This window comes from Miscanthus floridulus, chromosome 18 (assembly GCF_019320115.1).
Source record: "Miscanthus floridulus cultivar M001 chromosome 18, ASM1932011v1, whole genome shotgun sequence".
Taxonomy (NCBI): Eukaryota; Viridiplantae; Streptophyta; class Magnoliopsida; order Poales; family Poaceae; genus Miscanthus; species Miscanthus floridulus.
Window position 1 is genome coordinate 28520862 of NC_089597.1, and position 27674 is coordinate 28548535.

General features: G+C 49.3%; 2 protein-coding genes and 1 pseudogene across 2 annotated transcripts; 1 reads left to right on the forward strand and 2 right to left on the reverse strand.

The window, feature by feature from the left end:
- Window positions 1-3614: 3614 nt before the first annotated feature.
- On the reverse strand, window positions 3615-6559 carry LOC136523575 (tuliposide B-converting enzyme 1, amyloplastic-like; annotated as a pseudogene).
- Window positions 6560-6909: 350 nt separating this feature from the next.
- Window positions 6910-11851, forward strand: LOC136519520 (pyrophosphate-energized vacuolar membrane proton pump-like). The gene is made up of 8 exons (XM_066512912.1): window positions 6910-7284; window positions 8780-9354; window positions 9461-9840; window positions 9920-10006; window positions 10096-10426; window positions 10695-11105; window positions 11186-11245; window positions 11340-11851. The coding sequence occupies exons 1-8, from the start codon at window positions 7041-7043 to the stop codon at window positions 11544-11546; spliced, it is 2295 nt and encodes a 764-aa protein (XP_066369009.1). The 5' UTR covers window positions 6910-7040; the 3' UTR covers window positions 11547-11851.
- A 732-nt stretch (window positions 11852-12583) lies between these two features.
- Window positions 12584-15957, reverse strand: LOC136521415 (heparanase-like protein 3). Its single transcript, XM_066515154.1, has 9 exons — window positions 15591-15957; window positions 15430-15466; window positions 15129-15318; window positions 14891-15039; window positions 14209-14442; window positions 13936-14125; window positions 13723-13848; window positions 13356-13455; window positions 12584-13241 (listed from the first exon to the last, which is right to left on the reverse strand). The coding sequence occupies exons 1-9, from the start codon at window positions 15828-15830 to the stop codon at window positions 12849-12851; spliced, it is 1659 nt and encodes a 552-aa protein (XP_066371251.1). The 5' UTR covers window positions 15831-15957; the 3' UTR covers window positions 12584-12848.
- Between the last annotated feature and the right edge of the window lie 11717 nt (window positions 15958-27674).

Genomic DNA, 27674 nt, shown 5'->3' on the forward strand with positions numbered 1-27674 from the left:
GATATATTTATCGGGACAATAGTTGCAGAATGGATCGTCATTACAAGTTTAACTAAACCAAAATAAATTATATTGATAACTTGTTGCAATTTATTATTGAACCAAGGGATAATACAGACTACTTATGATATACAAAGGATTAGAAAACACTGATTCAACACTGGAGAACTCGGTTAGCTCCGCATTGGAACTTGTTGAAGCACAAGCTTGCTGCTTAATTTAATGGTTTGCTCGGCACAAGAATTCCTTGCTTTAACCCTTATCTTGGCTTGCTCTTTGCTTTTATGGTTAGCTCGGCACAAGAATTTGTTGCTTTAGTTGTTAGCTCTGCATCAAGAATTTGTAAATCATTGAACCAAGCATGCAGTCTTGAATAACCTTTAATTCAAGTCTCTTGTGAAATTTTACTTAAACTTGGATGGCACTTGACCAAATCTATAAAATATGGAGTGTTGAACGAACAACAAAAGATCAGAAAATCGAACAATTTATCATTTTAGTGTATAAAATATAATCAATATAAAATAAGTAACTTAATTTGTAGAGGCATTTTATGAAATATAGGTAAATGCCCGTGAGTTGCAACGGGAGCGTGTGTCTGTTATCTAAAAGATATACTATCATGATGTTGGTAACATCAATATCAATATTATATAAGTCTTCATGAAATATATTGTACAGTTAAGAATATAGTCTCTCAATAGTTCTACGAGGCGAACTTGTTGCTCTATGTGTACTATTGGTTGGCTAATTCTACTTAGTATTCCATAGTGTCATGATTAGATGGTTAAACCATAATGAAAATTAGATATTAATTAAGTCTACAATTATATAAAAGGAGTTTTTAGAGTTTCGATGACTTCAACTGCTACTGCTCAATTTTTTACTATATATCAGACCACAACGTGATATTGAATTACCATCTGCTGACAAAGATTCCAACTGCTACTGCTCAATTTTCTACAACTATCTCATGGTGAAAAATAGTATAGATGTCCAACGCACGATGATGCAAGCAAGTATATTATAGATTGATGACCAACATATAGTGGTAGACGGAAACATGCATGCAAGACTGAAAGGAATAACTTCAAGTAACAAAACTGCAAAATTGAATTTGTCGGACAGGAGCAGTGGTAGATCTAGGAAGACCTAAAAATGAAGTTACTCTGAGATGCAAGTGAACTTACCAGGTTTGCGAATTCGTGAATGACTACAAGACCCAAATTGTTTGCTGCTTCACTATCTGTTGAAAGGTCCTAATGGCTAGAGGGGGGTGAATAGCTTAATAAAAATTTCTATAACACTTAACCAAATGGTTAGACAATTATGAGGCGAAGCAAGTGTTGCGCTAGCCTACTCAAAATGCAAGCCACCTACCACAATTCTAGTTTAGATAGTGCCAATTCACACAAGAGCAATGACACTATCCTATGTTAGTGTGCTCTCAAAGGCTAACTAAAGAGCCACACCAACCAAGCATGTAAGCTCTCACAACTAGCTACACTAAAGAGCTTGTCAACTAGTTTGCGGTAAAGTAAAGAGAGTGATCAAGAGGGTTATACCGCCGTGTAGATGAATGAACCAATCAATCACGAAGATGAATAACAATGATGACCAATCACTTCGGAATCAATGATGAACACAATGATTTTTACCGAGGTTCACTTGCTTGCCGGCAAGCTAGTCCTCGTTGTGGCGATTCACTCACTTGGAGGTTCACGTGCTAATTGGCTTCACACGCCAAACCCTCAATAGGGTGCCACACAACCAACATAAGATGAGGATCACACAAGCCACGAGCAATCCACTAGAGTACCTTTTGGCGCTCCGCCGGGGAAAGGTCAAGAACCCCTCACAATCACCACGATCGGAGCCAGAGATAATCACCACCCTCCGCTCAACGATCCTCGCTGCTACAAGCCGTCTAGGTGGCGGCAACCACCAAGAGTAACAAGTGAAATCCACAGCGAAACACGAACACCAAGTGCCTCTAGATGCAATCACTCAAGCAATGCACTTGGATCACTCCCAATCTCACTAAGATGATGAATCAATGATGGAAATGAGTGAGTGGGAGGGCTTTTGCTAAACTCACAAGGTTGCTATGTCAATGAAAAATGTGCAAGAAGGTGAGCTTGAGCCGGCCATGGGGCTTAAATAGAAGCCCCCACGAAATAGAGCCATTGTACCCCTTCACTGCACTGAACACGGGCCGACTGGATGCTCCGGTCATATTGACCGGACACTGGACCTCAGCGTCCGGTCGTGCGATGTGCGCCACGTGTCATCGGCTTCAAACGCTGTTCGTCAGATTTCAACGGCTACGAAGCTGACCGGACGCTCCGGCACAAAATGACCGGACGCAGAAGCCTCAGCGTCCGGTCGTTTCTAGTAAGCTCCCCGAGGCGTATTTCTTCGACCGGACACGTCCGGTCCACCTTGACCAGATACAGACCAGCGTCTGGTGCAATACCCTCGGTACTGTGCAGACCCGTCAGTTTGATCGGACGCACGCTGCTAGGGTCCGGTGCTTTCAGACCCAGCGTCCGATCAGTTGACCGACACCAGCGTCTTCGCGATCAACTCGTTTTCACTTCTAACTTCTTCACCCTTCAATGTGCCAACCACAAGAATTTACATCCGGCACAATAGAAAATAGGCATTCTATTTTCTCGAAAGCGCCGAATCCCAAACCCATCTCAACCCTGCAAACACCACCTCCTTTGTAGATGTGCCAACACCACCAAGTGTATCACCTTGTGCACAAGTGTTAGCATATTTTCACAACTATTTTTAAGGGTGTTAGCACTCCACTAGATCCTAAATGCATATGCAATGAGTTAGAGCATCTAGTGGCAGTTTGATAACCGCATTCCGATACGAGTTTCACCCCTCTTAATAGTACGACTATCAAACCTAAATGTGATCACACTCTCTAATTGTCTTGATCACCAAAATAAAATAGCTCCTACAAAATATACCTTTGCCTTGAGCTTTTTGTTTTTCTTTTTCTTCTTTCCAAGTCGAAGCACTTGATCATCACCATGCCATCATCATCATCATGCTATGATCTTCATTGGCTTCTCCACTTGTAGTGTGCTACCTATCTCATGATCACTTAATAAACTAGGTTAGCACTTAGGGTTTCATCAATTCACCAAAACCAAACTAGAGCTTTCATCTATCCAGTTTGTCTTGATAAATCCAAATCCTAAAACAAAGAATGCACCATTGAAAAACCACTCAACAGTATGGTGACGATGTACAGTACATCTTGTGGCAGAACCACCCGAAATAGCATACTTACGGAGGCGCTTGTCTTCCACCAGACACTAAGCACCCCGAAAGCAAGCTACAACGGGTGGTATCTATCGGGCACACCCCAAGGGAGAACCCTAAAGATCCACATTTTCCCCCAAGGATCCAATAATGAGAACGAGTTACAATACTTAATCCATTTTATACATCTAAAGTTCATAAAAATTATATTATTACATTTCCAAAGTCAGAGTACGGAATATTAAACAGTGGAATTAAAAGTAAACATCTAGCGATAAAGAACGAGGATCCGTCTGTACCCACTAGAAGAATCCTCCACACAAAGGTGGTCTTCAAACATTACCTGCAACAGGGGTAAATAAACCCTGAGTACATAATGTACTCGCAAGACTTATCTGACTAGTGGGAATAATTTTCCGACTCCAAGGAATATGATAAGCTTTATGGTTTGCTGGTTTCTTTTTTACAGAAAGCAATACTAATAGTGAGTCCTTATTTATGTTATTATTAATAGCCATATTAATTTATTATCTAGTTGTTCTACGTAAGCCTCTATTCTACCTTCAAGCAAGAGTTAAGCAATTAGTTCCGTTTTATCACTTTCCATCTTTTAGTTCTTACTACGGTGCTAGACCCAAAACAAGCCATACCGGATTGCCCGGCGATTCGCGAATCAATGCCCCCAGCTGGGTACCCTGAAAACACACGCCTCGCTTGTACTCCAGGCACAAGCAGGATCAACCCATCACCCTCCTGTCATGGGGTCTAAGTTCCTGTCTAAACTTGGACTCCAAGCCCTCGCTTCTAAGTCTCGGACTTAGTGCGGTGCAAGGACCTCCACCATCCCCGCCTCCAATCAGTCCGTCCGAAAAGAGCCGAAACCCACAACAAGAGAGCAACAAGTCTTCCCTGCACCTATACCTAAGTATGTGCTCGGAATAATAAATCTGTGACTTACCTTGAGACTTATGCAACGGCCGATCCTTAACCGACACAGATAGAGAAAAAGTGTAACCAAGCTATGCCCTGTTGGCCTCAGGACACAACCTCTTACACCTACCAGTACCCAAACCATATCCCTGTCCGGTCACCACTTTTCCTTTCCACCATTATATCATGAGTGATCATAATTATCATTTATTGTGAGTAACGACAGGTTACTCACGCTACTGAAATCCTGAGCATAGCAACTACTAGACCTATACTAGTAGGACTCAGAAGTAGATATATTTGTGTATGTAGTTTCCATAAAATGCCTGTACATAAATGCACATCATATATATCTACCTTATTTTAAATGATCACTGATTATATATGATGTGCAGGGATTACTGTAGCACCGTGAAAAAACACTGTGCAACCAGGTTTAGTACCATACTGGAAACTGAGGAATCGTCGGATCGACTTAAATACCAGGGCCAGGGACGCATAGTAACCTTCGATTAACCGTTTTGAAGAAAGCGAGGACAAAAGTTCAAGCGGGTTGCTACGCGGGTGGGACCACTCCTCGGAAGAGTGGGCCTGGGCCATGTATGTCGGGACTGGTTGTTACACGCCGCCGCCGTGTACGCTAGGTCGCATGGCCGAAAGTCATCCAGGCCCGACGATGTGATCGCCACGCGTGAGCATGCCAGCTTCCGCCACTACGACGCCGGCATCGACAGTGGGTCCACCCGCAGGTCGTCGATGCCATACCGCCTGCCGCAGATGAAGGACCACATCGCTTCGTACTGGTGCCGCCTCACCGGGTCTGTCATCTCCCCGGCCACTGCTACTTCCCCAGAAGTAAGGAGCCCTGTGATGGCTGCGCCACCGTCTAGCCGCCGCCTGCCCTCCTCCGTGCCCCCCCCCCGCGCGCATGGCCATTTGTGCGTGATGTTGGCGCCGACACTGTCCTCGGCGACGAAGAGCCAGGACAGGTTGGCTCGGTCCCGCAGCCATGGCTCTAGCCCGGACATGGCGTTCTGGGCCACCCAATTGAGCGCCTGCCACAAGTCATCGTACGCTGTCGGCATCCGGTGCTCCGCGCCAGGCGGTACTCCACGGACACCGCCACCACGCGCGCCTTCGCCGCCACCCCGTTCAGGTACGCGTGGTACAGCGGCGTTAACGCTGACTCGATCACGAATGCGCCGCCGTGGTAGAACACCATCACCGGGTGCCTGCCCGATGAGCGAGGATGAGGGAGGCCACGCGATGGCGATGACTGTCGCGCTGAGATGGATGAGTCACAGGATGAGGGAGGCTACCAGATTTCCTTCCCGAGATGGCGAGGCGCGATGTTTCCTTTCCGAGATGGCGAGGCCGCGATGTTTCCTTCCCGAGATGGCTAGGCGTTTGCGCAAGGTTTCCAAGGCGTACTTGGCTATCTAAGCCACGGTATCGCAAGGGAGGGAAGGGCGACCCAAAAAAATGTTGCACTAAAAAATTATCTTACTTTTGTTCTTTTTAGTTGTAGGAAAGAGATTAAAACCGTAAGGCTTTTAGCAATATGTGGAGCTTAGAAAATAATGGGTCTCATTGCCCAAAAAAGGCATCATTATCCCAAGGCTACAGCGTGATGGCATTACTAGCGGCGACCAACAACTTTGCTGTAGTTTGTCCTTGTCAGAGTTAGCATCGAGGCAAGTACTCCATCCGGTTCTCTAAAACAAGTCGTTTTGAGGTTGTCTTAAGTCAAACATTTTAAACTTTGATTACAAATAACTTTTTTTGGGTTGAGTTTGAAAATATGAAAGTGATGTAAGTAGATTCATCTCGAAATGTAGTTTCATAAATGTATATATTGACTATATTTTATAAATATTTTATAGCAAAAAGTAGCGGTCAAAGTCGTTTTTTAAAGACCGTGTCGATATCCAAAACGACTTGCTTTAGAGAACCTTAGCAAATACCTATGCCGCTCTCAAAATTTGTAGCGTCGGCATCACTTGTTGCAGTGGCAGAGCCGTTCACAAATATTCTCTCTCCACTTCAAGCTTCAATCCAGGTTAACACTGCGGAGGGCCAATACCGCCTAAGCAATTAAGATGGGTTTACAATAGTTTTAGCAACGATTGTCCAAGTAGTTTTTTTGGCTATGACTGATGTAGTTTTTATAGTTTGTTTTGTTGTTATTTTCTCCCCACGTCTAGCCTACATGGTTATTCTCTTGTATTTTCTACTACTTTATTATTAATTTGTAAATGAATATTGTCTGGTTCCTAGCTCATTTCAAAGGAAAAAAATGTCTGGTTCTCGTTGACGCCCAAAGAAGACGGAGTAATCACATTGCCATTGCAGTATCCAAGATCATTAACTTATCCAATGTTGAAAGCAAATGACACGTCAGTGGAAGCTCACTCCCTTACGCTTGATCCAGATCTTTTCCCGCCTACAATGAAGAACAAAAGAAAAGATAAAGATATTTATCTCCTGGGCCCACCTGCCATAAAAAAATTCCAGCCCACCACACCAGCAACAACAAAAGGCTATAAAACGGGACACCCCACACACTGACACACGGGCCTGCAAATTTTACGCCTAACCCCTTCCAAGTTAATTGCATTCACGACCCGCCCCCCCCTTCTTCTTCTCTCTCCTGGCCACCTACACTCACCTTCCCCGCTATATAAGAACACGCGCCCCGAGCAGAGGGGAGAGAGCGTGCAGAGCGAGACGCGTCCGTCGCCTCTCCCCTTCCCCCACCCCGCCGCCGCCGCACGTCCGTGCGTTCGTTCCCCGCGTAGGGTTAGGGTTTGGCCTTCCGCCGGCGCGCCATGGCGATCCTCTCGGCGCTCGCCACTGAGGTGTTCATCCCCGTCGCCGCCGTCATCGGCATCGCCTTCGCCGTCGTGCAGTGGGTGATCGTGTCGCGGGTGAAGCTCTCCCCGGCCGCGGCCGCCGCGTCCGGCGGCGGCGGCAAGAACGGCTACGGCGACTACCTCATCGAGGAGGAGGAGGGGCTCAACGACCACAACGTCGTCGTCAAGTGCGCCGAGATCCAGAACGCTATCTCCGAAGGTGAGCCCGGGGATTCCTCAGATCTGGGGGCTGCCGCTCGCTGGGTCCGCTTAGATCCACGCATTTCGCGCTGCTCTGGCGCGTTTGCCAACCGAGGATTACGTTCTTAGCATATTTGTCGTTTATTATAGGATAGATATACACACGTTTCTCGAAAAATTGAGATCTTTGCGGGGGGTAAAAGGTCCAGACTTTTGTTATCCGTTCGTTTATTTAGTGGCTTTCACGCTGATCTGGCCGTGAAGTTCCTAATATCAGGATGTGTGCCTGGGTGAGCTCAAATGCCATTCTATTTTTACCCTCTTCGGGGACCATAGCTTACTGGCTAGGCATCACAGAATGATGTTTCTCTTTGGACTGAAACGAGTTTCAGACTGCATGTTTTCTACGGAATGGAAGACAAATATCTCTGTGGGGGGTGTTGGTACCTCTGTGGGGGCTGCCAGTTGCTGTACTACCCCTTCCCCCCTCCAGAGTCCAAACTATGTACTTTTTATGATAATTTTGGTCACTACTGGCACCTGTCCCAAATGTGGATTTTTTCAAATGGGGGCTCATGTGATATGTTACTGTTGTTTTGCTAGTATTCGGTTCACGGGTCCCAAGTGGGGCAGGCAAATAATTCCTTTTTCTCACCCCTTGGAAGTGTGAATCTGGGCTTTGGCTTTGGATGCTTGTAGTGGGTGATGGATCTAGGCTTTGCTGAAGAGTTCTTTTAATGCCTTGCGGTGTTCTTGCTCTGTGTCGGTGCTGCAGTAAAGGTGTAGCTTTCAGTTGACAAAAAAATGTTCTGATCTCGCCTGGCCCCTTGCTTCTAGACCAAAACTTGGTAATGGAAGGTGCGTGATGTATCTGTAACAAACTTTATATGTGCACACGTAGCAAAGTTGGGCAGGGCACCATTTGGTGGACTTGAGCTACCATTTATTTAATCAATACATGGGATCCTATGTCTCTAGTGCTAGGTAGATCTGGACCTGGAAGTTCCTGGGTAAGGGATGGGGATTCTCTGCCATCTGTCACTCACATGTCGCTTGTTCACTGACCTCTGAGCTTCCCATTTAGATCAGCATGGATGGCCTAGTGCTCATCAGATACATGCCCCCATATGTGGGGTTTTGTTTTAAGCGTGTCACCAATCTTTGACCGGATGTGCTATTTTCTGTGATTGAGATGGGGACACAGGAAAATAAGCACTTTTGGAGTTATCTGGTTGGGGGCCATGAGTTTGTTACTTCCCTGTGTGGTTGACAAATGGATGTTGGATGTGTCAAGTCTGTATTAGGCACTAGTTATTTATTTGCTGATACTGGAAAGATAAAATTGGACCAATAGTTTTGGTGTTCTTTCTGATCTTCCTTGACTAGTGTGCTATTGTATTGTGCATAGTTTGCATGCGCAGCGCAATATAATCTTGTGTGGTGTTATATTTACATCCTAGTGACCCTAACCATATAACTGATGTCTAACAATTGTCTTTTCTTTTATTGGACAGGAGCAACATCGTTTCTTTTCACTGAGTACCAATATGTTGGTATCTTCATGTCTATTTTTGCTGTTGTGATCTTCCTCTTCCTTGGTTCGGTTGAGGGATTCAGCACGAAGAGCCAGCCCTGCACCTATAGCAAGGACAAGTACTGCAAGCCTGCACTGTTCACTGCACTCTTTAGCACTGTGTCGTTCTTGCTTGGAGCCATCACATCTTTGGTATCTGGTTTCCTTGGCATGAAGATTGCCACATATGCGAATGCCAGAACTACCCTGGAAGCTAGGAAGGGTGTTGGCAAGGCTTTTATCACTGCCTTCCGCTCTGGCGCTGTTATGGGTTTCCTGCTTGCATCAAGTGGGCTTGTGGTTCTGTACATCACCATTAATGTATTTAAGTTGTATTACGGTGATGACTGGGAGGGTCTTTTTGAGTCCATCACTGGTTATGGCCTTGGTGGGTCATCCATGGCTCTCTTCGGAAGAGTTGGTGGAGGCATCTACACGAAGGCTGCTGATGTTGGTGCCGATCTTGTTGGAAAGGTCGAGAGGAACATTCCTGAGGATGATCCTAGGAACCCAGCTGTAAGTTTTCTTGACATATAGTGTTCATTTTAGGACAATTCTAGGAGCTATACAATCATTAATACATGGCATTTCCTTCCCTGAACTTTTAAATCTTATTTTGCAGGTGATTGCTGATAATGTCGGTGACAATGTTGGTGACATTGCTGGAATGGGATCTGATCTCTTTGGGTCATATGCTGAGTCTTCCTGTGCTGCCCTTGTTGTTGCGTCTATTTCATCTTTCGGAATCGACCATGATTTCACTGGGATGTGCTACCCACTCCTTGTTAGCTCTGTTGGTATCATCGTCTGCTTGATCACCACCCTTTTTGCTACTGATTTCTTTGAAGTCAAGGCTGTGAAGGAAATTGAGCCTGCACTTAAGAAGCAGCTCATCATCTCCACCGTCCTGATGACTGTTGGTATTGCTGTAATCAGCTGGTTGGCCCTTCCAGCTAAGTTCACCATCTACAACTTCGGTACTCAGAAGGAGGTCTCCAACTGGTATGCTTTTTTTTGTTAACCTTTGCCATTTATTTGTAGAATGGAATGTACCGTCTTGACAACTGCCATATCTTTCCAGGGGCTTGTTCTTCTGTGTTGCAATTGGTCTGTGGGCTGGTCTGATTATTGGTTTTGTCACAGAATACTACACTAGCAATGCATACAGGTTCGCATCCTACCAGTCTCTATTATGTTTTTCTTGTTATCATTTCTTTGTGATGGTGTTTTAATCCTAACATGTTTATTCTGTGGCAGTCCTGTGCAAGATGTCGCCGATTCGTGCAGAACTGGTGCTGCCACTAATGTCATTTTTGGTCTCGCTCTTGGGTACAAGTCGGTTATCATCCCGATTTTCGCTATCGCTATTAGCATCTATGTCAGTTTCTCCATTGCTGCAATGTACGGCATCGCAGTTGCCGCTCTTGGTATGCTGAGCACAATCGCAACTGGTCTTGCTATTGATGCTTATGGTCCCATCAGTGACAATGCTGGTGGTATTGCTGAGATGGCTGGAATGAGCCACAGAATCCGTGAGAGAACTGATGCTCTTGATGCTGCTGGCAACACAACTGCTGCTATTGGAAAGGTAAAAATGCTTTTTATTCATTTGTTGGCTCAACTTGTTCATTTGCCACTGTCATTATTGGCACTGTTGGTAGGTTATGTATTCCTTAATATTTTAACATATGAGAATGAAGTAGTAGGTAGAAGATAACAAAAGAAGTAAAGAACCATTGTACTCATTTGGTAACTTAATTCATCTGTATCCCTATGTAGTAGTAGTAGATAGTAATCTGCAACAAAAGAACAGTTGTACTCCTCTGGTAACTTAATTCATCTGTATCTCTTTGCAGGGATTTGCCATTGGTTCAGCTGCTCTTGTGTCCCTGGCGCTTTTTGGCGCCTTCGTCAGCAGAGCTGGAGTGACGGTTGTCGATGTCCTCTCCCCGAAAGTTTTCATTGGTTTGATTGTTGGAGCCATGCTTCCCTACTGGTTCTCTGCCATGACCATGAAGAGTGTTGGAAGTGCCGCCCTGAAGATGGTGGAGGAGGTCCGCAGGCAGTTCAACACCATTCCTGGGATAATGGAGGGAACTGCCAAGCCCGACTATGCAACCTGTGTGAAGATCTCCACTGATGCTTCCATCAAGGAGATGATACCTCCGGGTGCTCTGGTCATGCTCACTCCCCTCATTGTTGGAACCCTCTTCGGTGTTGAGACTCTTTCTGGCGTTCTTGCTGGTGCCCTGGTTTCTGGAGTGCAGGTGCGCTCTTTGCCTTCTACTCTTTGTGCACTTCAATGTGTTTGCTTGTTCTAGGGTTTATGGATTTCTGCTTTCGACAGATTGCCATCTCTGCTTCCAACACCGGTGGTGCATGGGACAATGCCAAGAAGTACATTGAGGTGAATGTCCTGAAAAAGTCTCATTGAACACCATGTCTGTTCATCTATGGTCAGTGCTAACTTTCTCCTCAATTTCATCCTCTGCTTGTTTCAGGCTGGTGCCAGCGAGCACGCGAGGACCCTTGGCCCCAAGGGATCTGACTGCCACAAGGCTGCTGTGATCGGTGACACCATTGGTGACCCCCTGAAGGACACCTCGGGCCCGTCCCTCAACATCCTCATCAAGCTCATGGCCGTGGAGTCCCTCGTGTTTGCCCCCTTCTTCGCCACCCAAGGTGGCATTCTGTTCAAGTATCTGTAAGGGCCACACCAACGAATAACTCCTGCCAAATCGCCAGTTCTTGTGTATTGTGCGCTAGCCGTCTTGCTGCACTGCTGTTTTTTTGGTCTCATTGTTTCAGGATTGCTGCTGCTGTTCGTATTTTCTCTTTGGGCCTCCTGGAGGCGTTACTGTTAGCCTTACTCTTACTCCCTGTAGCTCCACGTAGAAGAGAACAGATGTCCTGCGTCTGGCAAATTTTTCCAGTCCCTTTGATGATGGTGATGATGTTGAAATCTTTGAACAATGATACATGATTGTTGAATTGTACTGGTGGTAACTCTGTATTGCTCTGTTGATGCCCATTCCAATCATCCAGTGTTATGCTCTGCGTTATTGCGGAATACGAATGCTTTTTGTATACTGTCATGGCTGCTGCCGACGAGTTCATAAAAGAACCCAAGGCCCTGTTTGGATTGGAGTAATTTCAAAGTAATCTAATATCTTTGTTTTGCTTGCATCACATAGACTAGTGTTTGGAACAACCAAAGGAACGAAGTTTTCCTTTCCTTTAGAAATACTTGCTTTTTATAAAATGGAGGAAATAAAACATCCACTCCGAACTCTTGGAAATTTTTCCTACATGTGAATGGAGGGATGATGATAAGTCCTTGCTCAATAGAATGGAGGAATGAACATGTCTTATGTTCTCGTGTTTCAACCACCGGTTCCTATAAGATTCATGTGTTTTTCAATCCTTTATTTATTTTCAACGTACACACGTTTCATATTCGGTTCCTATAAAATTCATGTGTTTTTTCAATCCTTTATTTATTTTCAACGTACACACGTTTCATATTCCTGTGTTTTATTCATTTTCTCTGTTTTGAATTCCTCTTTTCCAAACAGACCTTGAAACTTGAAGTCAAATCAAATTCTCCTTTTTCTCGGTGCACCACAATATTCTGGAATTTCTTTGGTTCCAAGCAAAGTTCTTCTTAGATGCTTTCCATTTTTGCTTTTGAAAAGTTGATACTTTCCTTGAACTCAGCAAATTTCGCCAATACCACTCTCAAATCTGTTTCACTGGTGTTTCCAACCATGAACTGAAAGACAATGGGAACGAGCCTTTCCCCTTCCCATCGTTGTTCATCATAATTTCTTCAACCTTCTACAATTCTAAGAATAAAAAAAAACAAACTCACCCTTGAATTGCATCCCTTTTCTCTCGACAGATGCCTTGTACCTCATTTCACCTCATCTTACCAGATGGAAAGCTTAGCTGTCCATCATCACCAATCAGGCTAAACCCATTATGAATCTACTACCCATCTAGCTACTACTCTAACTACATGCCGGGGCACTGAAATGTGAAATGCGAGCGAACACGATGGAGTACGGCGCCACAGCGATGGGCTGTGCCGCATCCACCTTGACAGCCTCCAGTGTCGGGATGTTCCCCGCCGCGTCGGTGGCCAACGCCCTGCCGTTCAGCAGCATGACCTGGCTCCTCAGGTTGCCGTCCTTGGGGGTGAGATGGTACTCATCTCTCACGGCGCCGGCTGCCTCGTCGACGCCGGTGAAGCTGGGGCCGTGGACGTGCCGGAACTTCCTGCCGCCGACGTGCTTCCTTGCGCCATGCTTGTGCGCCGCTACCGTCCCTTGGGTCGTCACCGTCACTGAGACCTGGGTCGTCGTGTTGCCGCTGAGGTTGATCAGCAGTAGAGTGATTCCTGGCTGGACGAGGAGGACGCACGCAGAGTAAAGATTGAGCGTGAATTCTTTAGGAGATGAAGGTTTTTTTGGCTGCCGATGTGATGTTGCTGATGAAATAGGTACTGAATTGCTTACTGAATCTCTTGCGCAGTGCGCATATGCGCGGATCTTGTTCGTGCCGCTGAATGTTGTTGCTAGAACTTTGGTTCCCATGAGGCGATGCCACAGTAAAGCACTGCACAGAAAGTTGGGAGGAATTCTGTCATTGAAGTGACAAATCGGCAACTTTGTTTTTCTTTTTTGTTCTGCAAGATCAACCTTTTTAGCAATTGGGGGTAGTTCTATGCATTTAGGACAAAGGATTATATCTTGTTCGATGCATCCAATCTTCTTGTACTCCAGCACAAGACAAGTTCTTTTCGTCGGTACAAGGCTAAGTTTTTCCTCAAGTGTTTATACCTACTATACTACTTTAGCCATTAAGAACATTATGTATTTTTACCTGTAATAGTCAGGGTTTGGTTGGAACGTTGTGGTATTTAGCAGGCCGTAGTTGCCACCAATCAAACTCTGTCTGCAGTAGCTCTTTGTGTCATACTTTGCTGACATCCCAAGCTGATCTAAAAACCTTGAAAAAAAAAAAACCAAAACGAGCTCAAAAACATATCCAAGAACAGCTAAACAGAATTCGACACCGGAGAACTTGTTAGCTTACCAGAAGCTGAACACAAATGCATCAGTGACAAGGTGCCGTCCGCTATTGTAAGCGCCTCCAGCTTCCCCAACCCATGCGACGGTCGATGTTCCTGCGGATTTCAGCATCCCCTGAAGATTGCTGAATGTGCCTATCATTCCGTCGAGGGTTGATGGATTGAGGATCTTGTCAATCAGATGCGTGTCCTTTCCTGCGATGTTCAGTTCAGCAAATTGTTTTTCAGCTCTGTTTGCATAAACCAAATTATCCGCAAGTAAATAGCTGTGAGTATACCTGGTCCTAAATTGTAAATGTGGTGGGTGATCACATTCAGTAGATTTGGCTTGGTTTTGTCAATAAGTTGGCTAAACCAGGCTTGGTCAAAGAATCCTCCAGGAGCAAGCACCAATGGTTTTGATGGATTGCTTCGGTATATGTCATCGATTAGTTTTTTTAGGGCGATCACATCTGCAGCATATTGGTCCGCGCCAACCCGAGTTCCTACTCCAGTACCACTGAGTTCATTTCCTGCATTTTTTATTGAAATTGTAGCTAGTGACTCTAATTTTTTTTTGGAGAATTATTTTCAAAATTGGGGGGACCCAAAATGTTATTTATTATTAGGTATAAAAGCTGTGGATAATTCAGAAATTGGTATTAGGCAGCCTAACCACACATGCTACTGTCCTAAAGATTGGACATTTCACATGTCAACATCAATAATTTCAGAAAACTAGAGAACACTGAAAAGATGTTTGAACAGAAACTCTAGCCCTTCTCTGAAAATAGATAGACATACTGAATAGAGCCTTTCAGAAACAAGTTATGCATTAAAAATTCTCACTTTGAGACCAGGCATATGAAAAGAGACTTTCAGAAACAAGTTATACATCATTAAAAATTATCACTTTCAGACCAGACAGTAGGGGCATTTCGAACCAACTAGCATGATGAAATGCACAATAAAACAACATACCAAGCTCCCACCCATGAATTCGGTAGCCCTTGTTCGCGGTGTACCGAATCAGTGACGCCGCATTGGTGTAATCCCATGGCCCTCCCACGGATCCATCAGGCAACGGAACGCGGCCATTCAGCGCGTTGAGCCCGAACACAATCTTGGCACTGCAACATGCACCGCCCGATGAATTTCTCACAGCCCAAAGAGGAGCACAGAACTGAAAATTCAGTGGCTGAAATCGATGAAAACTCACGCAGATTTCTGGAAGAAGGCGTTGAGCTCGTCCCACCTGCGCAGGGGCAGGCAGCCCTGGGTGAAGCCGTGCATCTCCGACACGTTCTTGGCGAACGGCGCGCACGGCCGCCCGCCGAGGTCCGCGGTGCCGTACACCACCTTGTCCTGCAGCGACCCTCCCAGGCGGAGCACCAGCGGCGGCGAGAAGGCTGAAACAAACAAAATTCACCACCGCATTGGCAAAGAGCTACTGGGATGGGGGATTGGGAGAACCCCTCGATACAGCGGAGGGGCCACGGCCGCCGCCGGTCGTCGCCTACCTCTGACGGCATTGAGCAGGACCTTGTTGGAGAGATCCTGCGCGAGAGGAGAGACAGAAACTGCGCGTCAGCCAGCTGAGCTCGCGTCTCGCGTGTCCTTGGCTTGGACCACGAACAAACAGGGTCTTAATTACGCGGCCGTGTCGTCAGTTGTCACTCACCAGGTTGAGCAGGCCGGCGCGGCCCCAGGCGCAGGTGCCGTAGTCGCACTTGTCCGGCGGCCACCAGTCCAATGTCGCGCACACGAAGTCCTCCCCGGTCGCCGCGACGGCGAGCCGCGCATCGACGGTGGCCACCGCCGGCTGCCCGGCCGCCGCAGCGCCGCCCGGCCGCAACAACGCGGCCAGGAACCAGAGACCGCCGAGAAGCCGACCCAGCTGCTGCGTCCCCGCGGCGGCCATGCCAAGAAACCAGGCAATGCTTTGCAGAGCGGAGCAGTGTCGCGGCTGTGGCCAACCAAGCCTAGTGCTGTAGTAGTCCTCGGGGGGCTGGGAGTGGAGAGCACGCGGGAGGAGGTGGCTGCTGCCCTGCCGCCCAACCGCACCTCGGCTAAATAGTAAATGCTAGACGCCAAGGCATGGAGGCAAGCGGCAGAGGCCAAGCCAGAGTGTGGAAAGGGGATCGGAGCCTGACAGCCCGTCGCGGGGCGCGGGACACCTCCACCGTGCGATGCGAGACTTGGACCACTGCTATTCCGAGCTCGCGGGATCCTGTCCATGCACGGTGCGTGACGCGGTAAGCTCGGCGGCCGGGCGGGCCGGCGAAGTCTTTTTTTTTTTCCGTTAGCGGTTGGCGCGCGGGCGGGCGGTGAGCTCACATACAGTGATGCTGCTCAGGTTTTGACTGGGCATCGGCGCGACTGGGCGAGGCCGATGGGTTTTTTGGGTGAGCCACGGCCACCGTGGTGGTGAGCACTGTAGCCAGCAGCAGCGGTGGCCGGTGAGGACTGAGGAGTGAGGACAAGGGGGCAGGAGTAATAAAAAGGCGCTACTCCTGGGGATCCATCCGCCGTGTTGTCTTGTTGCAGAGGCGCAGGAGGCAGGCTGCATCGCACGGCCCGGCATGGCATGGCATGGCGCGGCACGGTCCCGTGCTTGCTTTGCTGGAGCGGCAGCAGTCTTTTGGTCTAGGCCTGTGCTGGTGAAAATCGACAACGGGAGGAGTCTGCTGCTTTGTTCCCATTCTTCGCAATGTTCCAAACAGAGCGTCAAAGGGCCTATAGTCCAACCGGTTGGAGCGTTCAGCAGCACTCACTCCTCAGGTCCTGGGTTTGACTTCTCGTGAGAGCGAATTTCAGGCTAGGATTAAAAAAATCGCCTTATCTGTCCCACGCTAAAGCACAAATCTAAGGAACGGCCCTGTTCTCACAGGGGTACGGTGCCGCTGTGTATAGGTGGGGCAGGGGTTCGAAGATTTTCTGGACCTACATGAGAATGTTCTTCTTCTTAATGCAATGCCCGGGGTGGGGCAGGGGTTCAGAGGTTTTCTGGACCTACGTGAAAAGATTCTTCTTCTTAATGCAATACCCGGGATGGCTTCCCCCCGCAGGTCTAGTTCAGCAATCAGCATAGGAAATACTACAAGAGAGAGAGAGAAAAAAGACAGTGCAATTAGGATTGACACATGCTTGCACAGAGAAAAGAAAAGGGTTCAACACATGTTGGCAATGCCTGTCACTCCGTCTCCTTTTTTTTAAAGAATACTTGGCAGGAGCTCCACTTCTCAATTAAGAGAAGTGGAGGTTTATGTATAGAAAGATCGAAGGCCTAAAACATCCCAGAGGGCACAACCTACGTATAGAAAAAGAACGATCTCCACTCCCCTTAGGGAAGAAACAGAGGGGGGCTAAGTTATATTGTTAAAGACCCGTGAGTGAAGATCGATGTCTTCTTTGATTTTGGAGGTTACCTGTCTTGCGTCCATGGCGGTGTTTTAAAAAATCTTTCTGTTTCTTTCTTTCCAAGTGTTCCACATCGAAATCACCACCCCGTTGAAGTGTTGTCATCGCTGCATTGGGATTGTGGCAGCTGCTTCCTCCCACCAAGCACAAATTTGTATTGGCTGGACATGTGGCTGGATTAGTTGCACATCAAAATGCTCTAAGGTCAGCACAATGTTCCAAATCTCTTTAGCTAGAGGGCGGAATGGTGGTCGAAGTCTCGCATCGCACGGTGGAGGTGTCCCGTGCCCCGCGCCGGGCTCGAATCCCTGCTCCACTGTGGCTGCCCTCTACCGCTTGCCCCCATGCCTTGGCCTCTAGCATTTAGGTAGCGTTTGGTTACCGTGGGATTCGAGGAATCAGGATAAAAAAAATCCTAGAATCTCATCCAAACACGATATGATTTTAGTGGATTTTAACATACATGTACGTAATCCAATAAGACACATCAAATTTTTTTTTATCTAGATTTTTAAAATCCTCTTGGATCAAACAAGACCTTACTATGTGGCCGAGGTGCGGGTGGACGGCACGGCAGCAGCGTCCTCCTCCCGCATGCTCCTCTCCTAGCCCCCCGGGGGTTTACTACTGGAGATAAAAAAAAACACTTGCAAAGATCTGGGAAGGCCAATGTGCAGTAGCAGTGCACCATTCCACTGGTCCTCCGAAAAACTCCATTCATCGTCCAATTGCCCATCCAAAGGGAAGGGAAGGGACCCTACACACAAGGATGGCCCGTCGCAGCTTCGCTTTCCTTGTGGGCGTGCGAAACGGCTCATAATGGCCAATGCCCGACAGTGCCTTGGCTGGCTTTATTAGCAATGGCATGGGGGTCACGTCCTTTCCTTCAACTGGATGCATCTTGGATTCTTGGCTCTGATTTTTTTTTACGGATGCCAATAATCAAGATCTGCACGGAGCATGATTTTCGTTCGCGCGGTTGCGAATTGTAGGGCCTCTTGAGTCTTGATCGATCGGATATAAGCCAGCTTGCTATTGCTCCTCTGAAAATGGTCCATCAGCCTGTTCGGTTGGCTAATTCGTATCGTTGCTGGTTCGTGAAAAAATACTACTGGCTGATTTATGTGAGAAAAAATACTATTCTGACTAAAAATTTACGATCGTTTACGACAACAGAATGAATATATGCCATGTGGTACTAGTTTCGTTATGGTTCAGGTCCCATCCCAGTCCTACAGTTTTCTTTTTTCAATTACACAGACACTCGTACACTCATCCCTACTCACGTACACATACAAATCCTACTTCTATAAATATCTTTTTTAAAGACTGCAACGATAAATCCTCAAAATTGGCTGGTCAGAGTTCTAAGACACGAGGGATTCACTTTTTATTCGTGGCTTCGGTCGCAGCTACCAGAGAAAAAAACTCCCTTGTCTGCCCCACGTTTAAAGCACAGGTCTGTGATTAGCTCATCTTACGAAGATGTGGTGCCGCTGTGTATAAATGGGGCAGGTGTTCGAGGGTTTTCTCGATCTGCATGAGAAAATCTTCTTCTTAAGCCGGAATACCCGGGGGCTATCTAGCCACCGCGGATCTAGTTTTTTTTTTCATTTATTTATATTGTTTCTTTTTTTTTCATACGAGTCACTCACAACAGGGCCAAAGACAGGACAAAAGAGGAGATGTTAACATACTAGCATACAAAATAAGGAGATGCAGTTGTGTTTCTCATTATTTTTTTCGATTCTAGTCTGGTTTTGTTCAATCGATTCATCTTTTGATTCTTGAACAGGATGGATCCAGCGGTGCCCCCCTAGCTTCTTCTAGGATTTTTTTTTTTATCATGGATGCACCTTAAGGAGAGGTTGGAGCAGTCTGAAGGTTAAAGAAGGCCTCCCTAGACATTATCCTGCATCCGACCCTGTTCCAGAATAAATATATAGCAACATATATAGCTTTAATTTGTAAACTTTTGTTTTCTCACATCATATATCAGAGTTTGAAGAAATATACCAGCAAGAATGTAGAGGGTGTAACAGAGGTTTGCAATATCTACCATAAACCTTATTCCTATATACCAAAGCCCCAAACTCCTTCATCCACGTCACTCCTACGTTTCCATCTGTCCGATCGTGTTACCCTTTCGTTTCTGTCCGTCCGATCAGCCAATACTACCGGTGCTTCCCCCAATCGGCCTCCGCCCCTCCGCTCGGACCTTCCAGAGCCGTCGTTGAAAATATCAACGCGCCCCTTCCTCCTCATCCGTACTCCCGCTAGCTGTCGAACCTTCACCTCCCGCACCGTCGACCGCTGTTGGTATATTTTAACGCACACAGATAAATCCGCAAGCGTACGGGTACCGCTGTAGCTTTCACCCAGAGGTATTCTAAGTATCGTATCCACAGGAAAACGTGTGAGACTAACTACGGTCTAACTTAACTAGGGGTAGCAATAAGGTTAGGATAAATATGAGTATAGAGGAGATCACAAAAGGTCTTCTAGTTCTAACTTCGGTAAGTTATGTCTTCTATTGTTCAACTGGGGATATTACTAAAGGAAGCACAAGCAGAGTATGTTTTCTATAGTAACTAAATCCTGCTAGGCCTACAAACGGGAGGTGGACTACAGAGGATTCAACGAGGCTATAAGAGTCACCCTCGCGAGCTACCATCGATCCGGAATGTAGGGTACATCCACAAGTAACCCGGTCTAAGCACCACGCTTACACCTACAATTACTACTTTAACCTAGAGCGTCCTATAGATTAAAGCACTCAAAGAGTTATGAACCTGATGAGCAATATAAACACGATGCTTACTTGAATTAGAAGTTGATTACCAGAGAATCCTTAGAAGCAAGCTTAAGTAGAACTTGGATCCGCCAAGGTACAAGCCATAGAGTGAGCACCGACAGGTCGGCACCTCCTCTAAACTCTTCCCTCACTCTCTATCTCACTATTCTATTTATAAGACTAGATCCTATGGAGGACTAATATTCTCTTGATTGCTGGCTCTGATCCTGAAGATATGAATTAGGGTTTCAGGGATCTACTGAGGGAGGAGGCAGGGGATAATATATATAGGTCGGAGCGTCCATCATGAGCCTTTGGATCAAACCGACTTAAAGAACGACGTAGATGCAACCTAGGAGGCAGCGGAGAACCGACATAATGAGGCAGAGGCTGACGGGTGGCCCTAGAGGCCGAGCGGCCTACAGGTGGGGCCGGCCTACCCCACATGGTAGCCCCTTGGCTCCCGCTTCGGTGTGGTGTCCTCTAGAGCCCCGTTTCACAGCGGATAAGCATGATTAATTCTGACATGTAGGTCCGCCTTGACGGTTTTCTAAATAAACCCTGCATAAAATACAGATTCACCAAAACTCGTGGAACTTATTAGTTTAAACCCCTAGACCTTTGTTGGTGATCACAATTATGCCCTTATACATGTTTTATTGATGTTTTATAATGGTTATTAACTACCATCAACAAGCTCCCCAAGCTTAACCTTTGCTAGTCCCTTAGCAAAGCTAAACCAGCAAAAATGGATCAGGAGTTGCTACGATGCTTTCACTCCTCAAAAGTACACATGCGTTCAAACAAGAATTTTTCTCTGGATTAGAATAAACCGATCTGACTTCAAACTTACCCATATTACCTTTAACCATGGGGCTTCTTAGCCTTCACTTCGGTCTTGGGCAATTGAAAGACAGAATGATTAAGTCAAGCACTATGTGTCGGGTACCATAAAAAGGGGTCCCCTAAGCAAGAACTGAAAAAATCGCTTAGACCTTATAAAAATCGAAGCCAAGAGACAACCACCGGCAAACCCCCACCTTATCCGAGGCTCGGCTGGACCGCCCGGCCCACCTCGAACAATATCCGGACTCACTCGAAGCGGGCTCGACCCAAAATGAAACCACGAGGCCACGGACGAGGTACCGATTCTCTGCCTCGCTCGAGGCCCCGCACGTAAGGCCTCGGACGAGGTACCGATTCTCCGCCTCGCTCGAGGCCCCGCCCGCAAGGCCTCAGACGAGGTACCGATTCTCTGCCTCGCCCGAGGCCCCACCCGTAAGGCCTTGGACGAGGTACCGATTCTCCGCCTCGCCTGAGGCCCCGCTCGTAAGGCCTCGAACAAGGTACTGATTCTCCGCCTTGCCCGAGGCCCTGTCCGTAAGGCCTCGGATGAGGTACCGATTCTCCGCCTCGCTCGAGGCCCCACCCGTAAGGCCTCGGACGAGGTACCGATTCTTCGCCTCGCTCGAGGCCTCGTCCGTAAGGCCTCGGATGAGGTACCAATTCTCTGCCTCGCCCGAGGCCCCGCCCATAAGGCCTCAGACGAGGTACCGATTCTCCGCCTCGCTCGAGGCCGGCTCGGCAACAACCCTGTCGCCTCCGCCTTGACTGACTTCTCTGACAGGACGTCACGACCAACTAACGCGTTCAACTACTCCTGCGACGTTAGCCGAACGACGGCTCGATACAGCGGAGTGGCCGATGAGACGTGAGTCACATCAACGCCATGCCATCCGGGATAGGACAGTGCAGGGGTTACCGGCTGCTGTGCTCGGTGCTGTGCCCACGACTGACACCCGTGCTGCACTGTGCTGCCTAACCCCTGCTCCGAGGACAGCGTGGCGTGGAGAGTCATGTTCGGGTCCCTGTAGCCTCAGAATCAACATACAAAGGCCAACTGCTCCCTCCGAGCCTCGGCTATCCGCTTTGGGGTCCCTGCAGCCTCGGGACTCGTGCCCACTGAGCCCCCTACAATGGTTCAGCCTCTGCACCGACTAGGCCTCGACTCTCTACGTTATCAACATACAGCGACCGACACGTCATCTGCAGTACGCACCATACCCTGCGCCAAGCCACAGGAGCTCCCACGTTGCACAGGATCAGGCGTGACTGACGCGTCGCTCTAGTGCACCGAGTATAAGGCCGCTCCACCAACCATGCCGCCGCAGTGACGAGCTACAGGGCTCGGACATGCCGCCTCTGCTCACAGAACGCCACGTAGCAAATCCATGTACCGCCCCTGTGCCTCCCTTCGACTATAAAAGGGAGTGACCGGGGCCGCTTCTAGAGGACGGACACAGACACACACAGACTCACATGTGCAAGCAACGCACAACGCTCTGTAACACACACGCTTCCTCACTGCAAGAGATCAACATCTCAAGCAACCCACGCCACTCCACGCAGAGACCTGGGACTAGCTCCCTCTCTCGCTCAGCTTGTAAGCCCCTACTACAAGCACCTCGGCGCAAGGAATATAAGATCTCTCTCTTAGACTAGACGTAGGGAACCTATTACCTGAACTAGTATAAACCTTGTATCTCTTTGCATCACCATCCGGGATTAGGGACACATAGTACACTTTTACTAGTCGGTTGAGGATCCGCCAGACCCAAAACACCGACAGTTGGCACGCCAGGTAGGGGCGCTACTGCGTGTCAACTTAGTCATCCCAACAAGTTTCGGATGGTAGACCCCGTGCGACCTCTGTGTCACGGCACGGTGATCTGGTTCGAGAGCCTAGAGTTCATGTCTCTAGGAAATGAGTACGATATGGTACTCCTCCCACCTAGAACCCCATCGACCGACGACGACATCGCGCACCAGCAGCCTAGGAGCAGGCGGCGCCTAGGCCACCGCTCTCATCGCGCTCGCTAGGCGCGACGCGGGTGGGACCACCCTGGCTTCGCGTGAGCTCAGGGCGACGCACCGCGCTCCGCCGGTATCCCATGCCCGGCTGTTGGTACAGAGTCCCTGGTTGAGGACCTGTCTAGCTTAAGCCTAGGTAAGGGAAAGACGCCGGTGGCGTGCAGCGACGCCCCATCACCAAGCTCTACCCCACCACCTCCTGAGGAGTCGGCTCCGATGGAGTGGAGCCCGGCGATGACATCATCCCCGTACCCCTTTGGGTTGGGTAATGCCGCCGCCACCTACCAACGTTTTGCCCTTGACCTCATCGCCACAACCCCAACCCACACCCACGCTGACTCCTCGAAGGAGGATGAGGCGTGGGCTGGAGCGGACTTCTCCGGGCTTTGCGACCCTAAAGCCATGCACTGCTTCATGGCCACAAGCGACTACTGCTTCGACTACTCTGACTCTAATGACGAAGGCACTTACGATCCCACTCGTGAGTGCTTCAATGTCGAGCTCAGGATGCCAAGCGAGGGCGATGAGGATGATGGGGCAGGCAATTGCTCCCTGCCCTGTGAGGGGGCAGGTGGCGCCGCACCTCCATGCGTTGAGCCCTGGGCAGCATGGAATGAGAACCTTACCCCCGAGGAACTTCGACGCTTGGACCTGGAGCAGCTTCGTGAGCTTCAGGCCAAGGTCGAACAAGACTGACTCCTTCTACAGCAGCTCCGAGACACTCTCGAGCAAGAGCAGCGAGGTCGTGGTGATGGCAGAGTAGCCCGGTGGAGGGCTCGCGACGTCAACCGCCGCATCAACAATGATGAAGGGGTGAGCAACTCCCTATCTTCAATCGCGCTAGCTAGAACATCGCGGCAGTGGTGATGGTACTCCGAACGATGCTCGAGCCCTCTACCTCGGAGGGGCGATGGGTCCATGGCGAGCTTCGAGACCTCCTCAAGACCGCCGTGGTACAGTAGGCCGAAAGTTCTGCCTCTCGACGGCACGGGGGCTCTTCGGAACTACCCATGGCACCATCTTGGTAGGATAGAGAGGCCTCAGTTCATCCCGAGCCTGCTCGGGCACTGACAGCCAACAAGGCCCCCTCGGTGCACGACCGCCTCAGCGACCGACGCGAGGCGCAAGGCGACCACGATGTGGTCAGCAGGCGATGGCGCCACGACAACAATGGGCCCACCCGAGGCTACCACCCACACCGAGGTGGTCGCTATGACAGTGAGGAGGACCGTCGTCCTTCTCCTAGGCCACCTGGCCCTCGAGTCTTTAGCAAGGCCATCCGCGGAACTCACTTCCTGGCCTGGTTTCGACAACCGGCCAACCTTGCAAAGTACAACGGTGATACCAACCCCGAGCTGTGGCTGGCCAATTACCACCTGGCTTGTCAGCTAGGTGGCGTGGATGATGACCTGCTCATCATCCGCAACCTCCCCTTGTTTCTGTCAGACTTGGCATGAGCCTGGCTCGAACACCTCCCTCCCTTGCAGATCCACAACTAGCGCGACTTGGTAAAGGTCTTCGTCGGGAATTTCTAGGGCACATACGTGCGCCCCAAGAACTCCTGGGACCTCAAGAGTTGTCGCCAGAGGCCAAACGAGTCTCTCCAAGACTTCATCCGATGCTTCTCCAAGCAATGCACCGAGTTGCCCCGCGTCGATGACTCAGAAATTGTCTAGGCGTTCCTCTTCGGCACCTCCTACCGAGACCTAGTCCGAGAGCTAGGCTGGAACATACCGACCATGGCGGCCGTGCTCCTCGACATCGCCACCAACTTCACTTCGGGCGAAGAGGCTGTCGGGGCCATCTTCCCCGACAACGACACCAAGGGGAAGCGGAGGGACGAGGCCCCTGGGGCCTCGGCCCCCACCTCCCCAAGAAAAAGAAAAAGGGTCGCCAGGGGAAGCAAGAGGCCTTCGAGGCCGGTCTAGTCATGGCCGCAGATCGCAAGAATCCCTGAGGCCCCGCTAGAGGCCCTAGGCTCTTCGACGATATGCTTAAGAAGCCTTGCCCTTACCACCAGGGCCCGGTGAAGCACACCCTCGAAGAGTGCACCATGCTCTGGTGTTACTATGCCAAGCTCGGGCTCCCAAACGACGATGCCAAGAAGAAGGGCGTTGACGACAGGGATGACGACAAGGACGACGGGTTCCCCAAGGTGCACAATGCCTTCATGATCTTTGGCGGGCCTTCAGCATGCCTCACAGCGCACCAGCGAAAGAAGGAGCACCGGGAGGTCTTCTTGGTTGAGGTGGCCACTCCTCGGTACCTCGACTGGTCTCGGGAGGCGATCACCTTTGATCGGGACGACCACCCCGATTATGTCCCAAACCTTAGGCAGTACCCACTCGTCGTCGACCCGATCATCGGCAACACCCAGCTCACCAAGGTGTTGATGGACGGAGGCAGCGGTCTCAACATCCTCTACGCCAACACCCTGGAGCTCCTGGAGCTCGACCAGTCACGACTCCAAGGTGATGCTGCGCCCTTCCACGGCATTGTGCTAGGGAAACGCATGTGACCCCTCGGGCGCATCGACTTGCCCGTCTGCTTTGGCACTCCCTCTAACTACCGCAAGGAGGTCCTCACCTTCGAGGTGGTTGGGTTCAAGGGGACCTATCATGTCATCCTAGGGCAGCCGTGCTACGCCAAGTTCATGGCGGTCCCCAACTACACCTACCTTAAGCTCAAGATGCCGGGCCCCAATGATGTCATCTCTGTCGAGTCCACGTATGAGCATGCATACGACTGTGACGTCGAATGCATCGAGTACGCTGAGGCTCTTGTGGAGGCCGAGACCCTCATCGTCAACCTCGACCGACTTGGTAGCGAGGCGCCTGACTCCAAGTGTCGTGCCGGGACTTTCGAGCCCACAGAGGCCATCAAGCTCGTCCCGATTGACCCCACCTGCTCTGACGACCGGGCGCTGAGGATCATTGCCACCCTCGATAGCAAATAGGAAGCCGTGCTCATCGACTTTCTTTGCGTGAATGCCAATGTATTCGCGTGGAGTCCCTCGGAGATGCCGGGCATACCGAGGGAGGTCGCCGAGCATGCCTTGGACATCCAGGCCGGCTCTAGACCGATGAAGCAGCGCCTACGCCGATTCGACAAGGAAAAGCGCAGGGCCATCGGCGAGGAGGTGTAGAAGCTTTTGGCGGCCGAATTCATTAAGGAAGTGTCCCATCCAGAGTGGTTAGCTAATCCTGTATTAGTTAAAAAGAAAAATGGGAAGTGGAGGATGTGTGTAGACTACACCGGTTTGAATAAAGCGTGTCCAACAGTTCCATTCCCATTACCTCGAATTGACCAAATCATCAACTCCACTGCGGGATGCGAAACCCTATCTTTCCTTGATGCATATTCCGGTTACCATCAAATCAAGATGAAAGAATCCGACCAGCTCGCGACTTCTTTCATCACCCCATTCGGCATGTACTGCTATGTGACTATGTCGTTCGGCCTCAGAAACACAGGGGCCACATACCAGCGGTGCATGACCTAGGTCTTCGACGAGCACATTGGGCGAACCATCGAGGCCTATGTGGACGACATCGTGGTCAAGTCCAGAAAGGCCAACAATCTCGTTGATGACTTGGAGATAGCCTTCAAATGCCTCAGAGAGAAGGGCATCAAGCTCAACCCCGAGAAGTGTGTCTTTGGGGTCCCCCGAGGCATGCTCTTGGGATTCATAGTCTCAGAGCGTGGCATCGAGGCCAACCCAGAGAAGGTCTCGGCCGTGACCAACATGGGACCAATCCGAGACCTCAAAGGAGTGCAGAGGGTTATGGGATGCCTTGCGGCCCTGAGCCGCTTCATCTCGCGCCTTGGCGAAAATGGCTTGCCTCTGTACCGCCTCTTGAGAAAATCCGAACGCTTTTCTTGGATCCCCGAGGCCAAAGAAGCCCTCGCCAAGCTCAAGGCACTGCTCACCAATCCTCCCGTCCTGGTGCCGCCGACCAATGGTGAGGCCCTCTTACTCTATATCACCGCAACGACCCAAGTGGTCAGCGCGGCCGTAGTGGCCGAGAGGCAGGAAGAGGGGCATGCTCTACCCATCCAATGACCTATTTACTTCATCAGCGAGGTGCTCTCCAAGACTAAGACACGCTACCCCCACATCTAGAAACTAATCTACGCTGTAGTCTTGGCTAGACGCAAGCTGCGTCACTACTTCGAGTCCTACCTGGTGACCGTGGTGTCATCTTTCCCTCTAGGAGAGATAATCCAAAACCGGGAGGCCTCGGGTAGGATAGCCAAGTGGGCCATCGAACTCATGGGGGGAGCCCTGTCTTTTGCACCTCGAAAAGCAATTAAATCCCAGGTCTTGGCCGATTTTGTGGCTAAATGGACCGACACCCAACTGCCACCTGCTCAACTCCAGGCGGAATGCTAGACCATGTACTTTGATGGGTCCCTGATGAAGACCGGGGCAGGCGCGGGTCTGCTTTTCATCTCACCCCTTGGAGTGCACATGCCCTACATGATTTGGCTCCACTTTGTCACCTCCAACAAAGCAGTCGAGTATGAAGCCCTCGTCAATGGGTTGCAGATCGCCATCAAACTTGGAGTATGGCGTCTCGACATACGGGGCAATTCGTAGCTCGTCGTCGATCAAGTGATGAAAGAGTCGAACTGCCATGACCCTAAAATGGAGGCATACTACAAGTTGGTACGTCGCCT